The 23,165-nt window shown below is 46.7% G+C and overlaps 1 protein-coding gene across 1 annotated transcript in view; it reads left to right on the forward strand.

Moving 5' to 3' along the window:
* Positions 1-563: 563 nt before the first annotated feature.
* Positions 564-23,165, forward strand: part of TMA16 (translation machinery associated 16 homolog) — a 70,170-nt gene continuing 47,568 nt past the window's right edge. Inside the window, exons 1-2 of the mRNA XM_006020827.3 lie at positions 564-688; positions 3,894-4,006. Of these exons, the coding sequence (XP_006020889.1) occupies positions 686-688; positions 3,894-4,006 (116 nt within the window). The 5' untranslated portion in view covers positions 564-685. The remainder of the gene's footprint in view (positions 689-3,893; positions 4,007-23,165) is intronic.

The following is a 23,165-nucleotide window of genomic DNA, read 5'->3' on the forward strand; positions in this document are numbered from 1 at the left end:
GCTATAATGAGCTACTCTGTGTTCCCAGGCCTATCCCTGCTCTGCTCTCTGCCCTGTCTGCTGCCCATTCCTGGATCTGCTGCGTGCCACACATAGAGGCTGCCCGTGCCATTTGTGGCACACATGGTGCAGGTTACCCACCCCTGGGGTCTAAGTAACTTACAAAAGTTGACAGGTGACATTTGGGAGGTGGGATTTAAATACTAATGTTTAGCGCAGGGGCGGGCAATTATTTTGGGTTTTTATTTTGGTAAATATATCAATTAAAATGCAGTCTGTTCCCACACGTGCTAATTATCGTACACGGGAGCAGAGGTCCATCACGTGTAGAAGTGCCCCTGGCGAGCAGAAGCTGAGTTGCATCCCGGGCTCCCCAGCCCCGCGCGCCGGGCTGATTTAGCGCCGTAGGCTCCTACCTTGAGCCCTTACCCCAGCTCCCCCCAACCCCCAGCCCGGGGGCGCAGCACCACCGCCACCCCGGCTCTGCAGCACCTCCCCGAAGGAGACTTCCCCCGCCCCGCCTCATGTGCGCAGGCGCGGCCAGCACAGACCGGAACCGAACGTTGGGGCCAGTGGAGCGGGGCCGGACGGGTTGGAGGAACGGACTGACGCCACTTCCGGTGCTGCGGAGCTGGCGCACGTGCTGTCCTTGCCCGGTCTTATTTACCCCGTTGGTGGGCTCGCCATGGTGGGTCCGCGGAGCGCGGAGGGGTGGGGGCAGTATAGACCTTCTGGTTCCGGCTGTAGCGGGGCGCGAGAGGAGCCCTGGGGTGCGGGGTAGGCTACAGTGGGGGGGGTCTACCCCGGGGCTGCCTGAGGGGACACACGGGGGAGTCCCTGTGTTGGTGTCGCTCTCTCGCGCACCTCACGTCACAGCCGCGTGGGGTTGGAGCTGTGACGCGCGGGGGCCAATGCCGAGGGTCCGGGTAGATCTGCCCCCTGCAGAGCCCTGGGCCCCAGTGGGGTCAGGGTGGGCACCAGACCCTGATATTTCATCCTGGGATATGGAGTGACACAAAGTGTCTGTTGCCTGTCTTCCTTGTTCCTGGTCGTGGGCTTAGCTCCTGGCGGGCGTTTCCCAAGGGGCCTGAGGACCCCTGTTAAGGACTGACTGCATTGAAGTGTGTCAGCAGGCCTGGGCAGCGGTTTTCTTCGCCTGATGTAGCTTGGGTTTCATCTGGTGGAGGAAGCCGCCGCCACTTGTGGAAGCTGATGCACCTCTGATTTCTTTAGTCCATCAAGTGCATGCCTGGCTACCTGGCCTCCTGCCGGCTGCAATCGTGGGGTCAGAAGGGGCCTTGTGGGTCATTGAATCCAACCCCCTGCATGACTGGGGGAGTGCTGGACCTAAATCATCCCTGACCGGTGCTTCTTCAGCCTTTGGGAAACCTCCAGTGAAGGAGAGGCTACAGCTTCCCTTGGTGGTTTATTCTACTCTCTCCTATTTTGCCTGTAAGGAGGTCTTTCCCAAGAGCTGATCTAAATCTGCCTGGTTGCAGTTTAAATGTGCCATTTACTACATACGCTGCCAGGAACGGGCTATACTGGTTCATGTTCCAAAATTGTTAAGATCTGTGTTTCATTATGCGTTTTACTCCGAGTCGCGATCATGAAAACCGTCGTCTTCAGTTTTTTGCAAGAAGAACCCATGTGTCTGTAGAAAGTGGTGCTCTACCTTTTGGCCCTGTGGGCCAGATGAGAGGTGCGAAACTCATTTGCAAGCCAGACCAGGCCCTGGGGCCCATCACCATCCCCTCTGTGCCCCTGCACACTGGGATTGGGTCCTGGTGCCCTGGCACCACTCTCATGCAGGGATTGGGTGTTAGCACTTGCCTTCCCCCCCCCCCCCCCCCCCCCTCCCCCGATTGGGCCCAGGGCTGCACAGGGTCCAGGACTCCTCAAGGGCCTGGAGATTTGTGGGTAGGAAAGCAGTATCACCATTCCCTACCACCAAGTTTCCAGAGCTGTAGGGAGCCCCACAGCCTGCATGACATGGTGTCATGGGCCAGAGGTTGAGCATCCCTGATATACAGCATAAATTACTGTACAGTACTCTTGAAATATTTTCTGGCTAGCATATTTAATAATAATATTTAAAAGATGTATGCAACAAAATACTTCTATAACAGCAGAAATTAAAGAAGCAATATTAACATTAGGTGGGTTCCTTTTTCTGCGTTCTTGCTTGTGAATTCACAAAGCTTTTCTCTTTATTTTTGTTTTGTTATTTTTTGCTCTTAAATGCCCCATCATCTCAAAAGACAACATGAAGATTGTTGCACAACTCCACATAAAACCAGTTAAAAGCTCAGTAGTCTATTTATGTTGGCAAGGCTCTCTTTCCTATTGTTTGCCAAATCAACGTGATAAAAAATAAGTCCGTTAAAATATAAATAAAGGAAAATAGAAGTGAACCTGTCAAACTAGATTATAGACTTATATCATCTTTAAAATATTTACTCCAAGATGAGGGTTTTTCGCCCCAGTCAGCAGGTGTGGGGTGGACTTGCCTTGGATCTGAGTATCAGCCTGGGGCAGGTGCCAGCTTAGCTCCAATTTTGGTCCCAGGCCCCAGGGCTGAAGCTACAGCTGAAATTACACCTGTCCTGCACTGGAATAGCTTGTTTGGCAAGAGGGGGCATGTGGCTGAGGGGAAAACTGGTGTGGGGGAGGGGGCGATCTGCAGCTTGCACCCTCATCCCTTGCCCCCTATGCTTATGTGCTTTCCCTCTACCCCTTCCCCCCCTTATATTCTGCTCTAGCTCTGGTTCCTGCTAATGCTGCTTCTCCCTGGCCAGGCTGCAGCAGAAGGTGATGGGACAGGGAGCAGGCACAAGCATTGGGGCAGGGGGTGGAGAAGCAAGCTGCAGGATGGAGCAGGGATTGGAGGAGGCAGAGATCAGCCTGGGTTGGGGCTGAGCTGGGGTCATGCTCTGGAAGAGCAGAGCTGCAACAGAAGGTAAGGGGGTAGGAGTTGGGGCATGCATGTGGTGTAAGGAGTGGGGAGGTATGGGAATAGGGAGGAGGGTAGGTGGCAGGCACGGAGGGCCAAGTGGTAGGGAGGGGCAAGGGGCAGGGGAGCAGTAGTTGTGGGGGGACAAATTTAAGACTACCTTCCACTAATAGATCCAATGCATGGAAATTGATAACAAATTTATTAAATTTGGGGGGAAGAGGTCTTAAATTCAAAGTTGTCTTGGATTCAGATAAATACAATATTTATAAGAGATCAAACAAGGAAATGACAAAGGAGCTTCTGTGCAAAAAAATAAGCAGCAAAAATATTTAGTTGGCAACGTTAATAATTTTCATAGCTATCTGTGGCAGAATTGCAAGGGTTTTTTCTGTTGATTAAGCTGATTTTCCTACACTATTAATTTTCCAATAATAATGGTGTATACGTACAAATAAGGGTGTATTTGTATACCCTTATGAAAGCTATGAGAATTGCATAATTTGGGTTAATTTTACCATTGTGGATCCCTGTGAGAAGAGAATTATGTTTTCTTTATAAAATGTAGCCTATAACAAACAATGACCCTTTTTTTTCCCTTCAAAGTTGGTTTATGATAATGGTTGCATGTTTTTCTTCAGCCTGCAGAATTAATCTGCTCTGTTTTGTGTGCCATGTTTGAATCTGAGCTCATGAATCTGCTTTTATGTTCATGTCACTCTTTGTATTACTGAGAATAATATAACTTTATATGAGCCCATGAATCTGTTTTTATGAATTATCGACCCTTGAAAGTATTAATGCAGGACCTGTCTTTAGTGAATCTCTTTGATAACATGCTACTGGTTTCCCTTAAGCTGTTTCTTCTGGTTTATGTAGGGCTTTGTGAACAAAAATAGCAGTGTTTCACTTTATTCCTTGTGCTGTTTCATTGTTTCAGCCAAAAGCACCAAAGGGCAAAGGTGGAGGGCAAGAGAAAAAAGTCATCCATCCTTATAGCAGAAAGGCTGCTCAGCTTACAAGGAAGGCCCACAAACAGGAGAAAAAAGAAAAGTGAGTTGATTTCTAATTCTCTTTTACAACACAAGTCAAAGGGAGAGTAATTACTTGCCAGGATTAAAAAAAAATATTCTGAATCTGAATTTCAGGATAATACAGAACACTAGATTTAGAAATTTTTTGGTAACTTTACATAATATGCTTTCAAAAAAAAGGCTATTTACACTGAATACCCTAATTAAAAAAAAACCTTTTACAAAATAACCTGTCTTGGATTGCTTATTACTGGAATAATTTAAAATTAAACTAGCCTGGAAGTTTAATGAATCAAGTTACAACATAAAACCTACTGTAAAACATCCAGTTCTGGGAGATCATTTTTGGTATTTTACTGGTAATATCAGTCTTTTTGCCACCATGCGTTTTAAAAAAGTTCTAAATGACACACAGCTACCAATTTTACCTGGTTAGGATCTATTGCAGGATGTTGTTAACAGTGGGTTTGGTTTGCGTCCAGTTTGTTTTGCATAAGTGTTCAGATAACAAACGACAGCAAGAAAGCTGACATTTGTTGGTCTTACCAAAGAAGGGAAGATGGGGGGCCTGGAAACATTTATGTCAGGGTAATTTGGTATTAGTTGTGAACGCTGGTAGAAACTATACCAGGATCTGGAATGGAGAGAGGAGCAGCTACTCACAGCAGATGCCTTAGCTTCTGCCCCAGCACATAGAATATTATAAGATAGCTATGAACACATGATACTTACCCCCATACAGTTTTTTTCCATGGGTTGTTCACATGAATTCAGCATAGTTACTTAGATATAAAGCCTATTCATCATGTGTCTCCCTTTTTTTAAGACTGTGGTACAGGCTGTTTACATTGGTGTAAACATGTTAATTCCCTGTTTATGTGAGACAGCTGTAACAAGGAATGAAAATAAACTGTCCTGGAATGGGGCACTAAATAAGGAAAATAACTGGAGTAGGAATGTCTAGAATAAAATGGCATGCTGCACTTAGTATAACTTGGCTATACCTCTTGGGTATAACTTCAGTATAACCCTTCTGTTGTGCAGATTTCATTTATGAAGTTATCTGACTTAAGTTTTAGTGCAGCCATACTGCCCGCAAAGCTAGGGTTATATGGGAGAATTAAAGGCATTGATGGAGTCTTGAGTATACATTTCCTCACTTCCAGTGTGTTTTATTTTAAATTCACACTCCCCTGAGCCCTTCAGCATCCCACAGTGCTCTGCTGTCCATCCTCTTTCTGCCTCCACTTGCATGGGAGGAGTGGAGCACTCTGTCAGTCAGCTCTCTCCTGTCCACTGTGTCTGTAGCGTGCTATAGTAGGGAGAGCACTCTGCAGAGCCACACTGACAGTCTGTAGATAGTTTTCTGTGGCTCTGAATAGGTGTTTTATTAAAACACCCATTTAATAGAATATCGCTTTGTTAAAAATAACTTCTTGAGGCTTATGTAATCGAGCCTCTTGAAATTGTGCTGCTGCTTTCTACCTAAGATTGTGCTGCCTTCTACCTAAGGTTTTGTTTTTTTGGCGGATGCTTTGTTTCTTTCTCGTGGCAATCGACTCTCCTCAGCCTAGTACTTTTGGTTGTCTTTCCTCTGACAGTGAATGCCTTAACCCTGCACACAATGTACACAAAGAATAGATGTAAAATGAGAAATGGCTGGGAACCCTGGGGACTGAAGCACATAGTTTTTATAGGCAAAACATATATTTCAAAGTAGTGGAGTACTTTGATAGATATCTTCGTATTTACGGTTTGCATAAAAACGCCTAAAACTATGACTTTAGGCATGAAGAAAGGCTGGAAGGGACCTCCATGAAAAGATGGTACGGAGTGTGTAGTGCAGTGATTCCCAACCTTTTTAGATGCAAGGTATCTCTTGGTAGACTCAGGGCATCCTTTGAAAAATGATAGGTTGGTTTTTACTTGTTTGACTACAGGGTGATTCTCTTGTTGCAAAGAACTCATAGACCAGAGCAAATCAAAATGTTTTTAACACTATGAATTCCAGTTTAAAATTTCTGGATTGATCTTGTGAATTTTGTTTGCAAATCCAACAGTGCTAACATTGCTTGGCACCATGTGGCACTCTGGTTGAGAATCCTTGGCCATCATCCTCATCAGCAGTCCCTTGCAGTTAAGGATGATTGTCTTCCATGATTGAGTTATCTGTGGGTCCAAAGATGGCTGACAAGGTCAATCCGGGTAACCTTGGTATAGAGGCACTGAAATCATACTGGGCTGTAATGCCTTGCCAGTCATTAGCCTGCTTTGCAAAACATAAGTCAGTATGCAGCAGAGAAAGTGATGAACAAGAGAAGTAAAAATGTTGTAGAATAACAGAGTAAACTGGAAGTAATACTCTAGATCAGTGATTCTCAACGTTTTTAGATTTGAGGCACTCCTTGTTTGACTTGACGCCCCACACGGAAAATGTTATCTCTTACAGTTCACTCATCTTAAACTACAGAATAATAATAGCTCAGTTTTTCTGTTGCAAAGAACTCATGTCACAACAGGACAGAATGTTTTTAACGCTATGTTTTAAATCTCAGGTTTTATTTTGTGAATCATGTTTGCACACCCAATAGTGCTAATGTTGCTTAGTACCCCAAAACACTCTTGAAAGGATTCCAGAGCATGCCAGAGTAGCATTATACCCTGGTTGAGAATCACTGCTTATATGTCTGAGTATGCAGTCCAAACTGAACTGTTTCTTAGGGATCAGTATCTTTATGGCAAGGCTGTCCTAGCCCTTTTAAAGGTGTACATTCAAAGACATTCTAGGCAAATTGTCTGTAGAGATACCCATATTCTAGTATGAGAGCACCTTCTTTTGGTTTAATTATATCACTTGGGACTGGTTTTAATGGAAACTAAAAAACCCTCACTGATATGGGAGTAGGTGCCTCACTGAATACAGGTTACTTTATATACGTGATAAAACATTTCTTTGTAGACAGTCTTAAGGCTCCTGTAAACACTGCATTTTTTTGCTGAATCCCATTTAAGAAAAAATTGTCACGCACATCAAGAGTTCAGGGAATGTTCCTAGCTTTTGCAAGCCAGTCATCTATCTGCTTGACACCTTTAGTAATGCAGTAATAAGATCATTCTCTGAAGTCATGGCCAGGATTACCCTCCACAGCTAACAGAGGAAGATAGGAGATAACTGACACTAACCAAATAACAGGACTTGCCAGGGCTTGTTGCTAAGGTAAACCTTGGTAAGCAGTACTACGTAGATGACATAATCATAGTTCATAAAATTCCCTGTCTGAATGGATCAGTTAATGTTGATCCCTTACAATGTGGGTGTGTATTCTCTTGGACAAGAAGCATACTTTGAACCTAAGTATTATAATATAACTTGGATGCCTCGGAATTCTTTACCCGTATCTGTAATGATTATGACCCTTCTGTTGCAGCAAATCTTCTAGGATGAGACAGGAAATGAGATTCATGCTGGGAACATAGGGCCATTTAAGGAATGCAGAATTATCTGATATAACCTATTCAATATTTAACGTGTTACCAGCATCCAAGATGCTTCAATAGCAACTGTCACAAAGAAGTTGTGTGCACCTTAGACCTCTTAAGACCTGTATTTTATCAGCCCTCTGGTCAAAAATTTGAATCATGGTTGGTCTTTGAGTCAGAGGATCATAGCTGTCCATTTCTGACAAAAGCAGGACTCTGTGACTTCAATCTTACCTTTGTTTACTTTAGTTTTGTTTGTGAATAGTTCATTTTCCATCAGCTGTAACTACCATACTTAATTTTAGGTTACTGGACATAAGAAACAACTACACTCTTAGCAAAATATAACATTTTGTATACAAAGGCATCAGTGCTGCCCTGGAACAGAACCAGGTTATTGCTTGCAATTTGTACTTACTTTGTGAGTTTGCTGCACAGGCACTCACATTTTTCAGTGCTTGTACCTTAATCAGTTAGGTTTACAGTTGTATGTATACTTGCTGCCATGTCATTATTTATTCTTCTCCACTGTGCCTATATGCACATTTATAGCTCCCGGGTAGTAATTGTCTGAAACAATATTCCTTAAAATACACTATGGTGTGTTGAAAGTGTACAGCTATGATTTGTCTGGATTCATGGTGGCTCTTACAGAATTTGCAGCTTCTTTATTGACAAATAATATATGAATGAAAAGCCTATCTCAGGAGGAACTTGATTTTTTTTCTTTTCTTGCAGTATCTAGCATATATCTTTGTGTCAATTTGTAATGGAGATGGGGAAAAATGTAATGATTTTGTCTTCCAGTACAGTGCAAGATTATTTGTTTACTGTGCTCTTACCAGGTTTAGATTCATAGGATCATGAGAAGGTAGAGCTGGAAGGGACCTCCAGTGGTCATCTAATCCAGTCCTGTGCTCAAGGCAAGATCATTCCTGACTAAAACCATTCCAACCAAGTGTCTGTTTAACCTGCTCTTGAAAAAGAAATTCCACGGATAGAGATTCTGTAAGTTTTCTTGGTAGCCTAACACTAACCACTCTTAATAGTTAGAAAATTCTTCCAAGTTTTCAACCAAAGTTTCCCGTTGGTGCAGTTTGAGGCCATTGCTTCTAGTCTTATCCTGTGTGGCTACAGACTAAAGGCCATCTCCCTCTCTATAATCGCCCTTCAGGTATTTGAAGACTGTTATCAAATCCCTCTTCAGTCTTCTCTTCTCCAGACTAAATAATGTTAGCTCTTCCAGACTTTCCTCATAAATCATGCTTTCCAGACCCCTAATACTTTTGTTTGTCTCTGCTGGATTCTTTTCAATCTTGTCTACATCCTTCTTGAAGTGTAGGACTCAAACTGGACGAAGTACTCAAGTGGGGCCTCACCAGTACTGAACAAAGCATAAGAATTGTTTTCCTTGATTTGCAAGTGATACTCTTGTTACTACAGCCCACTATTTAGTTGCCTTTTTTTTTGCAACAAGAGCATACTCTTGGTTCATATTCAGCTTATGGTCTGCTGTAAGCCCCAGGTCCTTCTTTCCAGTACCATAACCTAATCAATCATTTCCCAGTTTGTGTTTGGACCCAGGACAGATCTCTGGGGAACCTCACTTGATACCTCCTCCCAACTAGAGATTGAGCCATTGATGACTACTTATTGAGCATGATGATTCAACAAGTTATGTACCCACCTTATGATAATTTCCTCTAGCCTGTATTTCCTTAGCTTGCTAATAAAAATGCTATGAGAGACAAGGTCAAAAGCTTCGCTGAAATCAAGGCATATCATATCTAGTACATACCACATCATCTGCAACTAGATTGCCTTTTGCATTCTTATGATTTTTTAGGCTTTCTTTTCCTTTTGACATGCTTGTAGAATCCCTTTTTATTTCCTTTTATGTCCCTTGCCAGTTTCATCTCAAATAGTGCTTTGGGCTTCCTTTCTCCCCGTGTGCCCATGTGATACTCTTATACTCTTCCCCAGTAATATATCCAAACTAGTTTCTTCAAATTAGTTTAAATAATACCTATAAATGTAGTTAATGTCACTTTCCTTTCCCTAGAAAAAAATTGTACAGTAGATGAAGCATAAAGAATTTAAAATGCTATGGATTAAAGAATTTAAAATGAAATGGATTAAAGCAGGGGTCAGCAATCCTGATTGCAGGGCAGATTGGATTCAGCCCAGAGCCAGGGGGTTGTAGAGAGGACTTGGTGACATTTTGTGGTGGGGTGGTGGTGACGGCGGGATCTGGGTACCAGCACTTGTCCCCCTCCTATTTGGGTCATTCTGGCCTGCCAGCTGAAAGCGTTGCTGACTGTAGGTACAAAACTGTCTGCATAAGAGTTTAAGAAATGCAAAACTCTAGAACTCTTGGTTCAGAGATGAACCCAAGCACAGGTGCTATTGTCCAGGAGCACGTGGCTCCAGCCAGTGCTGCCCATTGCGGTGAGGGGTGCAGCCTCTATTGGCGGGACTCCCCACCATGCACATGCAGCATCTTTCCTTGCGTGGCATGGGAGGAAAGCCCTATGAGCTGGAGCCAGCTGCCTGCACTGCTCCTTGCAGGTCCAGGAGCAAGGAAGGCAGCTGGTGCCAGCACGCGGGGCTTTCCTCCCATGCCACACAAGTGCAGGGGCTGTGCATGTATGGCAGGGAGCGTCAGTGATAAAGATGGCTTGGCGGAGGCTGCACCCCTTGCCATGATGTGCAGTGCTGGCTGGAGCTGTGTGTTGCTGGGCACCAGTGCCTTCGCTGGGCTTGAGCACCCCAAGTGCCCTCACCTGCTGCTGCTGTCTTCAAGGGCTGCACAACATGGAGGGAATGTGTAGGGGTGGGGGTCCCCACATTCATCAACCCTCCCTGACACCCACACTTTGCCCACCCAAGCTCCGCGCTGCTACCTCTCCCCTGCTCTCCTCTCCCCTGAAACCAACCAGGTCATGCCAGGGACTCTAGGGCATCAAGTTGCTGATTCTGAAGCAAGGTGTCTGGAAACCCTGATAACTTGTGCTCAGACCAAATCAGTGTTACTTCTTATGCTATAAGCTGCACATATGTTAACTGGCTTAGTGTTGTTCAGCTTAGTGGAGCAGTCGTACCTTAAGGCCAAAAAACCATCTCTGACTGTCCTTCACGTGCACAGCTGTGACTTGCCACTAGAGTCTTGTTGAGCAGGGGCAGGACTAGGAGCTGCATACGGTACCAGGAGGAGGTGGTACCTCTTAATGTTCCCATAATGTTCCTTGTGTTTTTCTGTTATTAAAAACTCTGGGCCCTTTAAAGCTGAGTCCCTTTCAGTCTGGTGGTTAAAAGGTGGTTGAAGCATCCCTGGCATCCCCAAGTGATGCCAGGACTCGGTGTGCACAGGGGCTGGGATGCCTGTGGTCAAGGGACCACATGAGAGGCACCATGACAGCTGGGTGCTCCAGGGCTGCAGTGCTTGTTCTGTCTGGTGGGAGCAGCGGGTTAGTCCAGGCAGTTGTCTCCTAGGCACATCAGGCAGAGCGAGCGCTACAGCCGTGGAGCATCCTGGAAGACTTCAGCGTGGGCTGAATAGCTGTGGGGAGTGGCCACATCTTAATGGAACAGGAGCATGGTTATGCAAATTAGAGATAATCCTGCCCTGAAGTGGCGTAATTTTGAGCGTGTTAATACCTTTATGTGCTTTAAGCCACATAAAGGTGTTAATGTGCATCCAATCCAGGGGTTAAGAACTCCAGAAGCCTCCTAAACATATTGTGTAACGAGGCCTTACGACTTGCCAAGTCCCTCCTGTGGAGCTGATAGCCTGGAAACCCTAGGAGTGTGCAGCATGTGTTATGCAAGTTCTGCTGGGACTTCCAGGTTCTCTGACTGGCAGGGAGCCAGGATTCCTGGCATCCATGAAGTTTGAACTCCTAACAGCAAACTGAAACATCTAGGTTAGGGGTCAGCAACCTATGGGCCATAAGTTGGATTCAGCTTGTGAGGCCTTTTGATCTGGCCCATGGATATGGAGCTTTGGCGGAATTGGGTGGTGGGGGACTTTGGCAGTAGTTGCTTTCTCCATGACAGCATAGGGAAAAGCAGTGGTGGTGGCAGCTGCAGTGGGTCCAGTGCAGGAAGAAATGGCAGCAGTGGGCACCTTCCCTATGCCAGGATAGGAGAAGCAACAGTGGCAAGTACAGGGAGAAGTGGTGGCAGGTGCTTTCCCTGTGCTGGCACAGAGAAAAGCGGCAGTGGGGGGGTGTTTTCCCAATGCAAGCAACAGAGAAAAGTGGCACAATCAGCTGGGTCCTAGCACCTACCCATCGACCTGCCTCCAATCCAAACTTGTCAATTTTGCCTACAGCCTTGAAAGGTTTCTGACCACTGGTCTAAAGTGATAATCATTTAATTCTAGATGTCCATGGCTTTATTTATTGTAGTACAGATTTAAGAAAAGCCATGAGGCCTTCTCTTGCTTTCAGCACAGAATTGTAATATGCAAGCAAGGGTGGTATTTTTTCCATCGCATCAGTTGCTGTTATTCTTTACTCAGTCTATTACAAATGAGTTTTAATTAGGCATTCTAAGTAAGTATTTGTTAAATATTTGGCAGTCACCTAGATGACTGCCCTCTGCTCTAAGATTCACTATGAATGTACATGTGTGAAGCTAGTGTATTGTTTGATAGCATTTCTTATTTCACTGCTGTAAGGTTTAGAGCAGGGGTGGGTAATTATTTTGGGCAGAGGACCACTTACCAAGTTTTGGCAAACTGTCGAGGGCTGTATGGGTAGCTCCACTCCTTGACAGATGCCCCACTCCCTGGTCACCATTTTGGGACTGGAAGTCCCGCCCCCTGATCTTTGCCACCAGAAGTCCCTCCCCTTGTCTCCAGAAGTACTCCTTTCAGCAAGGGGTTTTGCCATCTTGGAACCAGAAAAATACCAAATTATATTCTAAAAAGAGAACATCTAAAACATTCATTAATTTGATTTCAAAAAATATTTTTCCCCTGGTTTACATGTGTTTGTGTAGTATACATAGAGGTGATTGCACAATAGCTTAAAATGAAGTCTTACTCTTGTATATGGTCAGGGGGGTGGGTATAGGTTTGGGGAGGGGTGAGGGAGCATGTGGGTATGTGTGTGGATATGGGGTTTGTGGGGGGTTGTGTGTGGGGGGAGGGTGGCTGGGTTATGTGAGGGGTGTGGGGGTCTGCATGTATAGTGTGAGAGGGTGTGTAAGTGCATGTGTATAGTTCAGGTGTGCATGTGGGACTCGCCCAACGAACACACACACACTGCCCCTGCCTACACACACACACACTGCCCCTGCCTACACACACACACACACACACACACACTGCCACACACACTGCCCCTGCCTGCACGCACGCGCGTGCACACACCCACACACACACACTGCCCCTGCCTACATACACAGACTGCCCCTGCCTGTGCGCACACACCCTCTGTCCCTGCCTGCGCGTGCGCGCACACACATACACACACACTGCTCCTACCTACACACACATTCTCTCTCTCTCTCTCTCTCTCTCTCTCTGCCCTTGCCTGCATGCACGCACAGCCCCATACCGGTGGGGCCTCGTGCTCCCCAGTCTGGTCATGCAGCCTGCAGCCACGTGGTGCTGGGGCAGGAAGCAGGGAAGTGGCTGGGGGGGAGGGTGTGGCGGGGCTGAGCCCCTGTCTCCTGCTGCTGTCTCTACCTGGGTCTTACTGCCCTTGCCTCCTGTCATCTTTTTCAGGCATCCAGGAGCAGATAAATATTGTCTAAATTTTTTAGGGGTTCCACAGGCCAGATAGAATGGCCTGTCGGGCCAGTTTTGCACCCCTGGCTTACAGGCTCCAGTCACAATATTACTTAAAATAAACAGTTGTATTGGAGAATGTATATTTATCTAAATACTTACGTTTTAAATGGTGAAAATGTCATGACAGTAACAAAATAAATGACCTAAAGATATGTGCAGGATCTTTATTTGACATACCTTTGACCCCAAATGTTAAATATAGGGTTCTCTGTTCTCTTAAGAGGCAAGTATTTTGTAGGAAGCAAAAATAAACAGCTGTAGAAGTTTGGGAATTTAAAGCAACTATTACTCAGAAGAGAAAAAGAGCAAAATAATTTGTTCTAGCACTAGTTCATTTTTTTGCTTGTTTGTTTCAATGTGAAATCATCAGTAGCTTAATAGATTTCTGTATAGATGTGCCATTTTATTGTACTTGGGAATCTTTAGCTTGATGACTTCAATGCTAGTTTTTTCAGGTCTGAACTGCATATGACCTCAGGCAGAGGTGATACCCTATAATGTTCCCATAATGTTATTTGTGTTTTTCTATTACTAAAAACTCTCTGAGACCCTTTTAATCTTGGGGGGTAAAAAGTTGTTGGAGCATCCTTGGAACTCCAAGTGATACCAGAACCCAAAGTCCACATAATTTTTCAAAATGATGATTCTTAATCCATCAGCATGTTTATTAATTCACATAGATCTGAATAGTTATATAAACAATAGTTCTGAAGATTAATTTCTGGTATCTGATGTTTAGGCATCTATGATATACCAGTGGTGCTCAGTCTTTTGGCTCTGAGGACTAGATAAGTGGCATGGGGGCCAGTCTGCAGGCCAGATCAACATGGGCCCGGTATCATAACCAGGCTCATGTTGCCCTGCTTGGCTCTGTGCTGCTGTACACACTGTCTTGCCCTGTACTGATTGGCCTCACTTGACTCTGCATCTCCCTGCTCCACCCCAAATGGCTTTCCAGCTAGCTGTGCTCTCCATGGGGCTCTTCCCAGGAACTGGAAATTTGAGAGCAGTGGAGTGGCAGTTCACTATCACAGGTACCCCCACCACTAAATTTTTGGATATGTGGAGAGCCCCGTGGGCCAGGTAATGTGGCTTTGTGGTTGAACGTCCCTGCCCTGTTGCTTGGCCTCTGAGTTGCATCATATCTTGGTAGACATACCACAAGTTAGCCCTATACTGTCCCTGAGTGCCATTCTGATCCCCTTCCCCTACCCATTCTGCTCCTCTGCTTTCTACTCTGTGCTCTGTGTTCTCTGCCTGCTGTGCTGCTCTGCTGTCTGCTTCCTGCCCTATCTGCCTCTGTGCTGCCCATCCCCTCCCTGATCTGCTGTGGACCATACATGGAGGCTGCCCATGCCACAGGTTGGCCACCTCTGGAATACGTCATAGAATAATATATAAATCACCATGATTTCTTGGTATGTTTGTTTATTGATTATCAATTTTGTGAAGTCTCTAATATGTTTATGATACTTCACATAATTCTCCAAAGAACCAGTGTATGTGCTTTATTTTGGTACTTCAAGGAATGTAGTCTACCTAGTTTCTAGATTTTTAGTTTGAAAATCTGAAGTTAATCCCAGCACATAGGACCAGGTGGGACATGGACCACCCCATGTGCTGGCACAGTGCCCATAGTGTGATCTGCCTGTGGATTGGTCCTGTGCCACTCATCTGGGTCATGGAGTCAAAATACTACAGTTGTATACACTACTGTTGTAATGTATGCTTTGCTATAGTGGGCTCTGGGGATGTAAATACTGTAGTCTCTCCTCGTAGGGTCTGCCCTGCTGTCCCCAGATCATGTGAGTGGCCCTCCTTTGGACCCTTTCAGTGTTGTCCACATCCCTCCTGAAGTGTGGTGCCCAGAACTGGACGCAGTACTCCAACTGTGGCCTGACCAGTGTCGCACAGAGGGGGAGGATCACCTCCTTCGCCCTGCTTGTGATACATCTGTGGATGCACGACAAGGTGTGGTTAGCCCTACTGACCATGTCCTCGCGTTGGCGGCCCGTGTTCATCTTGGAATTGATAATGACTCCAAGATCTCTTTCTGCCACTGTCCTTTCAAGAAGAGAGTTTCACAGCCTATAGGTATGCTGCTGGTTCTTACTACCCAAGTGCGTCACCCTGCACTTGTCAGTATTGAATCCCACTCTATTCTCATTTGCCCACCCCTGTAACCTGTCCAGGTCCAGCTGTATCCTGTCCCTCCCTTCTAGCATGCCCACCTCACCCCAAATCTTGGTGTCGTCCGTGAATTTAAACAGGGTGCTTTTCACCCGCTCGTCCAAGTCGCTTATAAAGAAATTGAACAGTGCGGACCCAAGAACCGAGCCCTGGGGGACTCCACTGCTCACATCCCTCCAGGTCAAATATGACCTGTTCACCACCACTCTCTGAGTGCGACCCCTCAACTAATTTGCTATCCATCTGACTGTGTAGGCATCAGTGCCACAGTTGCCTAGCTTTGTAATGAGAATGGGGTGAGAGACAGTGTCAAAGGCCTTCCTGAAGTCCAGAAAGACTACATCCACCGTGACACCTGCGTCCAGTGATTTTGTGACCTGATTGTAGAAGGCCATCAAGTTGGTCTGACAGGACCTGCCCCTAATGAAAACATGCTGGTTACCCCTGAGCATCATCCCCACTGCTGGCCCTTCATAGATGTGCTCCTTGATAATCTTCTCAAGGAGCTTCCCCAGGATCAAAGTAAGACTAATGGGCCTATAGTTGCCCGGGTCCTCCCTCCTCCCTTTTTTGAAGATGGGAACCACGTTGGCCCTCTTCCAGTCATCCAGCACCTGACCAGAGCACCACGAGTGCTCATAAAGCCATGCCAGGTGCCCCGCGATAGCCCCTGCCAATTCCTTTAACATCCTGGGGTGGAGAGCATCTGGACCTGCTGATTTGAACATGTCCAGCCCCACCAGAAGTTCTCTAACTCGGTCCTCCCTGACCCTAGACCTGGTGGAGTCTCTCCTGAGTCCGTCCTGAATCTCGTTGGGGGAGTCCCAGTCCCTGCACAAAAAAATAGAGGCAAAGAAATTGTTAAAATGGTCTGCTTTTTCCTCTGGTGCAACCACCAGATTGCCTAGCGTATCCTGCAGGGGCCCCACATTACCTGGTGCCTTCTTCATACTCCCTATGTATTTAAAAGACTTTTTGTTGTCCTTGATCCTTGATGCTAGCCCTAGTTCCGTATCTGCTTTAGCTTTCCTAACAGCCCCCTCTACAGACCCGAGCGATGGAGGTATACTCCTCTTTGGTGATAGCCCCTCCCTTCCATTGAGTGTATGCCTCCTTTTTGGCAATCAGGCATTCCCGAATGCCCTTGGTGAGCCAGGGGGGCTTTTGAGCACTCTTGGCCCCTTGATTCTTGTTGAGATTGTCACCCCTTGGGCTCTGAGTATTGTCTCCTTAAGGAACGACCACTCATCTTGGGAACCCAGTTCCCGTACTCGCCGGGACCCCAGTGCCTCTCCTACCAATCTCCTCAACTCATTGAAGTTGGCCATCTTGAAGTCTACTGCCTTGCTTCAGGTCCTTGACACCCTGCGCTGGATGGTGAATTCTAGCAGGCGATGATCACTGTCGCCCAGGTGGTCAAGAACCTGGAGTCCCCTCACCAGGTAGTCACCTGTGACCACGGCCAGGTCCAGCAGGGCATTCCCCCTGGTAGAACTGTGCACCTCCTGGGTTAATTGGAAGTCCTGTATCTCGGCAAGGAACCTTTGTGAGCGGTCAGACCTGGCTGACTGCTCCTCCCAGCAGATGTCCGGGTAATTTAGATCACCCATGACAACTACATCCCTTGCCTTAAATGCCTCCGCAAGCTGACCTGAGAATTTGTGGTCCAGCTCTTCCCCTTGGCTGGGAGATCTGTAGTAGACCCACACCATTAAATCCCTTTCCCCACAACCCCCCTGTATTCTGACCCAGAGCACTTCAGCCTGCCCCTCCTCTGACCCCATCTTGCTAGTTGAGGATGTGTATTGCTCTTTGACGTAGAGCGCCACACCCCTGCCTTTCCTCACTGCTCTATCCCGCCTGTATAGTCTATAGCCCCTAATGTTAACTGCTCAGTCATGGAATGAATCCCACCAGGTTTCTGTGAGCCCTACTACGTCCGGGTTTGAACTAGCTATCCGGAGGGCGAGTTCCTCCTGCTTATTCCCCATACTATGAGCATTGGTGTAGAGGCATTTAAGGCCTTGAATTGGTGCATGTGCCACCGCCCGGTTCCCAGGACTATCCAGACCCCTGTCACTTACCTGGGTACTCCTTGTGCACGTCACCTGTCTTGGTTGGGAGGTATTCTCAAGTCCTCCTGTGGCCCCATCACCTGGTGAATCTAGTTTAAAGCATGTTTCATAGATTTCATAGACATCAGGGCTGGAAGGGACCTCGGAAGATCATCAAGTCCAGCCCCCCGCCCAAAGGGCAGGAAGTCAGCTGGGGATCATAGGACCCCAGCAAGATAAGCATCCAGTTTCATCTTGAAGGTGTTCAGTGAAGGCGCTTGAACCACCTCTGGTGGTTCACAAAATCAGCCAACCTGGAAGAGAAGATGCTTGCCTTTAGGGGAGAGGTGTAGCCCATCCCACCCAAAAAAGTCCCCTGTGCGAAAGTATGGGTTGTTATCTAGGAACCCGAGGCCTGCCTGGTGGCACCAACTCCGTAACCATTGGTTTACCTTGCCAATGCAGGCCTCATGTTGCCGTCCATGTCTACTCGCCGGGAGAATAGAGGAGAATACCACCTGTGCCCCCGTCTCTCTGAGCTTGGCCCCCAGGGCTTCCGAAAGTCCTTCATGATGCGTTCTGGGTTGCCTCTGGCTGCATCATTTGTTCCCACATGGATAAGAACCATGGGGTACTGGTCTGAGGGTCAAATGTAGGCTGGGATCCTCTCTGTGATATCATGAATCCTAGCCCCATGGCACGAGAGGTCTGCTACATGCAGACCTGGTGGCCATCTATAAACTTACTAGAGGGGACCAGCAGGGAATAGGAGAGACCTCATTCCCCCCGAGCGCCTCCTGGAGTAACAAGAAATAATGGCCATAAGTTCTTAGAGAGTAGGTTCCGGCTGGACATTAGAAGGCACTACTTCATAGTCAGGGCGGCTAGGATCTGGAACCAACTTCCAAGAGAAGTGGTGCTGGCTCCTACATTGGGGGTCTTTAAGAGGAGACTTGATGATTACCTAGCTGGGGTCATTTGAGCCCAGTTTTCTCTCCTGCCCAGGGCAGGGGGTCAGACTAGAAGATTTGCAAGTTCCCTTCCGACCCTGTATCTATGAATCTATACTGATTAAATAAATGTCCGTTTAACCTGTTGTAATTAGTCAGGTGGGTGCAGGGATGAGGATGGGCATAGCAACACTGGGCTCCAGCCCATGACTGCAAAGTCAGGGGGTGGGAGGGTCTGGCACCTGCCCTGCCTTGCCTTGGAGGAGGGGCTGCATCCACCTGCCATGATCAACATGGGGAGGCAGGGCCAAAGCAGCCCTCCAGGCAGGCAGTATAGCCCAGGAAACCTGGGGGGATGGGGCGGGTGGGAGCAGTTGCAGAAGTGCAGGAGGAGGGGAGAGGCAGGCAGAAGCCAGCAAGGGGTTTTACCAGTCCCTTTACTAGTCCACTTCAGCTGCTGGTACACTGCAAGGGAGGAAGCAAGCAACCCTTCCCCTCCCTCCCTCCCTCCCTCCATCCGTCCCTCCCTCCCTCCAAGTAACCTACCTATTAGTCAGACCTCCCCTCTTTTCTTCCCCCCACCCCCTTGCTCCTCCCTCCCTCCTTCTCTCCTGCTGTCGGCAGCTGTGGGGGTTGGGGGGTGTTTGGCAAGCACCAATCAGCGGTCAGCGACCACCTGCAGACACTGCTGGCAGCATTGACCAGCGGCGACCGTGGACTGCCTGCAGGTGCTGGTGGCTGGTGGGGGGAGGTGGCAAGCAGCGACTGCCTGCAGGCGCCTCTGGCAGTGCCTTTGCAGGGGGTATACCACCACAATCAGGGGTTGCATGTGCACCGGTTACGCATTGCCAATGCCTCAGGGCTTCTTTTCCTGCCCTTTCCTCCCAGACTGCACCAGGCCCCAGGCTAAATGATAACCAGTAAGCTAAAACCTGTTGTCATTGAGCTAACTGGTTAAACAATTAATTGTTAAACAATTAATTGTTAAACAATTAATTGTTTAACCGTTCACATCCCTAGTTGACTCCTTGAGCCATGTAGACAAAAAACTGACTGAAAAAATCTATCCATGAATATTCTCCCTACAGCTACAAGCCTTGAGCATCTGAAGAACTAAGTGAAGAGTACCAAGCTCATGTGAATGCTTGTGTGGCCCTTGTGATTTCCTTATTGCCTTCATGTAAGTAGTAGTCCTGATCGTCCTGGATGATTTTGAAAGGATTTTAAGAGGCATCATACTTCTTATAGGTTCCTTTTGAGGAACCTATTAACAAATGAAGTTCTTTAGTTGTCTGCTGCTGGGAAAGTAGGCCTCTTAATTAATGAAGTCTTAATCAATACAAACAGAATCTTATAGCAGATTCTTGCTGTAGCAGCCCTTATATCTTATAAAGGCAAATCTTCTTGCAGGGGCTGATTTTTTCCTCCCTCAGTTTATACTATGATCCCTTCTGAAAATCTATGGCAACAAAATAAAGTGCCAGTAAGAAAGGTTAACTGAAATGTTCAGATTTATTTTGGTGTGAATCGTATTTGACATCTTGCCTGCAATTTATAATTGCAAGTGAACAGTCCCTGTATGATTTCTTAAACTGAGAAAAATCTTAGTCTGTATGAAAGCTGATTCCTGATGCTGAGAGAGAATTTTCCTCGCTCATTTCTATAGGACAGATGATAACTTGGCCCAGTCTGCAAGTAGAATGTGGTGTGGCTGCAGTGATGTCTGTGGCTGTGGCAGTATTGAGAAAAGCCTGACCATTGGTAGGTCTTCTTATGGATGGTTCAGTTTACTGTAGAGGATCTCCCCTTTGTGGGGTGTACTTACTGTATTTACCCTGTTCCAAGGGGGCTCTAAATTTAAAGACAGTTTCCTAATAATTAGATTTTATACATGGAAAATGTATCAATCTGTTAAAATTTTCCATGTATGGTATCTAATTATTGGAGGGTTGTTTCAAATCTGTCAACCCAACTTCTATATATTGGACAGACAGAACTGCCTGAGAACCAAATGAAAGGATCACATATCAAGTATGTCACATCCCAAATAGAAGGCAAAATGAACAAACTAGCTTCTCTAACACTCTCTTTAGATCCTGTGTTCACTGATTCACATCTTTTGACATCTTGATATGAAGGGCATGTACTTCCCTATTGCGTAATTCCAACTTACAAGTAGTACCTAAAATTCATAGCTAGTCAGGCACTTTTCAATATTGTTTCTCCCTTTTCAAGTGTTTTTAACTTAAGAATATAATTGTATTATACCCAAGTAGTGCCATTTGCATCTTTCCCACATTTCTACAAAATCATAAAAAGAGATCCACGTGAATTATTTACTGCTCAAAACTTGAAACAACACCTGTATTTGTTCATGAACTTAGTCAGAATTCACCTTGCTGCTATACTGCTGCATCATCTTCCTGAAGAAGAACATACTGTTTTGTTTTGTATCACTGTAATAAACAGCTATCTCTATGGAACCTTGGTTTTATCTCTTTCGATGGACTTACTGTTTTGAGCCTGTAGAAGCTTTCTCATTACAGCCTTTTTCCATGAAAACCAAACAGTTACATCTTTGAGAAGATGTGGTGATATTTAATTCTTAACAGTGGACCCACAATCTTCCTTCTGGATACAGTGTTTCTTAGAAACTTTCCAAAGTTTCTAAATAGTTTTTGTCTCAACTGTTGACTTCATCTGTCCATATCTTTTAAGGGACAGAACAAGTTATGTTAAGTGGATGCTAAGAAAGTACTGGGATCTATTCTGGGATTACTTTTGGAAGTAATATAGTTAGGGGTGTACCGATAGAGATTTTTTGGGCCGATACCGATAGCTGATATTTAAGGAGGCATATCAGCCAATACTGAATTGATTTCTGATACGCAGCCTGGCAGCTTGAAGAGCAGTGTCTGGCTGGTAAGTCTGTTGTGGTGCAAGGGGAGGGAGAAGGGAAGTGGCATGGAGAGGGTCAGATCGAGGACCCTGAGGTGAGGGAGGGAGTGGGGCTGGGGCAGGGCACGGGACAGAGCTGTGGCTTGTTTGTGGGGAGGGGGTAGGCTCCTGCTGCTGCGCGCACCCCAGGAGGGCATTGCGGGGGGCTAAGTCCCTGGATATTTGTGGAGTGGGCTGCCACCACAGGCTGGGGCCAGGGCTGTGCTGGGCTCTTCCCGGTAGGGGCTAGGCCAGGCTGTGCTCGGGGCAGGCAGTGTTGGTGCTAGAGGGGGGCTATGGGGTGGCTTCAGCCACCCCAAAATTTGCCACAGCCCCCCCCAATCTGTTGTCCCAGTGCAACCACCCACCCTGCCCCAAGCACAGTCCAGCCCTGCACCTGCCAGGAAGAGCCCAGTACAGCCCCAGCCCACAGAGGCAGCCTGCCCCACCCCATGCAGATCCAGAGGCACACCATGCCTTCCCAGGGTGCAGTGGCTGGGGGCGGCCCCCTTCTCCGGCCCCAGAGGCACACCATGCCTTCCCAGGGTGCAGTGGCTGGAGCCGCCCCATTCCTGCGCCCCCCAGACGAGCCACAGCTCTGTCCCATGCCCAGCCCCTGCCTCATTCCCTCCCTCACCGCAGGGACCTCGATCTGCCCCCCAACCCCAGGCTCCTTCCCTCCCCTTTCACCACAACAGACTTACCAGCTGGACACAGCTTTCCAAGCTTCCAGGCTGTGCTCCTCACTGCCTACATGCTGTGTGGCAGCTGCACGCATGCACAGGGCATTTATCAGTCACATTATTGGCTACATCAGGCAGAAAAAGCCGATTTCCGATACAGTCAATTTTCTTTATATCAGTGCTAAAGCAAATTCGGATTTATGTATTGGTGCTCCTCTAAATATAATGGATAAAAGGAAAACTGGGATTATTATCTAAAGATTTCTTGAACAGTTGTGCTCCAACTTTTGGCCCTACAGGCCACATGAATAATGCAGTGCCACTCTGGGCATGGACTGGGCACCATATCACCCCTGCCAAGCTCCATGCTGCCTCTGTGCACCAGGATCAGGCTCTGCACCAGCCCTGCCCACCCCTGTGCACCAGGATCAAGCCCTGCAGCACCCTGGACCAGCTCCACAGGTTGGGATTGGGCCCTGGTGCCAGCCTGTGTGTTCTATTTAATGGAAAGGGCTGCTTTTTTCTGGGAGCAGTAGTTAATACTGCCACTGCTCCCATGCTGCCAAATTTTCAGACCTGTAAGGAGTCCCACAGGCTGGATGACACAGCACCAGGAGCTGGTCTGGCTGGTTGACAAGGAGCTGAGCTACTTTGTTCTAGAAGAATATTAGACTGTGAAAGAAGCTCTGCTTCCCTTTCAGCTCATTTTACACAGCTTCTGCAGCATCATAGAAAAATGTTTCAGTTTTGTATTTCTGTAAAGCAAGAAGCTTTAAAAAATGGTATTTACATTAAAACTTTTTATTTGCACCTTTAGATCAGATGCTTCTTCTGGAAAAGCTGTGCTCCACTCTATATTCCAGACAGTGAGCTCCTATTCTCATTGCTTGGAACCACTGCTTGACAGTCATTCCATACAGGCACGAGTACTTAGAGAAATGTGGTGGTTATCTTTACATTTAAGCTGGGCTTATTCAGAATATGTTGTGTGTTTACAGCCTGCTCTTGTTCCCATCTGTATCAGTCCTGTAAGATGGAAAAAGAGCTGGTTGGTAGTAGAGCTGCTCCGCTGCTTCTTCCCTGG

The sequence above is a fragment of the Alligator sinensis genome, unplaced genomic scaffold, assembly GCF_000455745.1.
Source record: "Alligator sinensis unplaced genomic scaffold, ASM45574v1 scaffold49_1, whole genome shotgun sequence".
NCBI classification, from domain to species: Eukaryota; Metazoa; Chordata; order Crocodylia; family Alligatoridae; genus Alligator; species Alligator sinensis.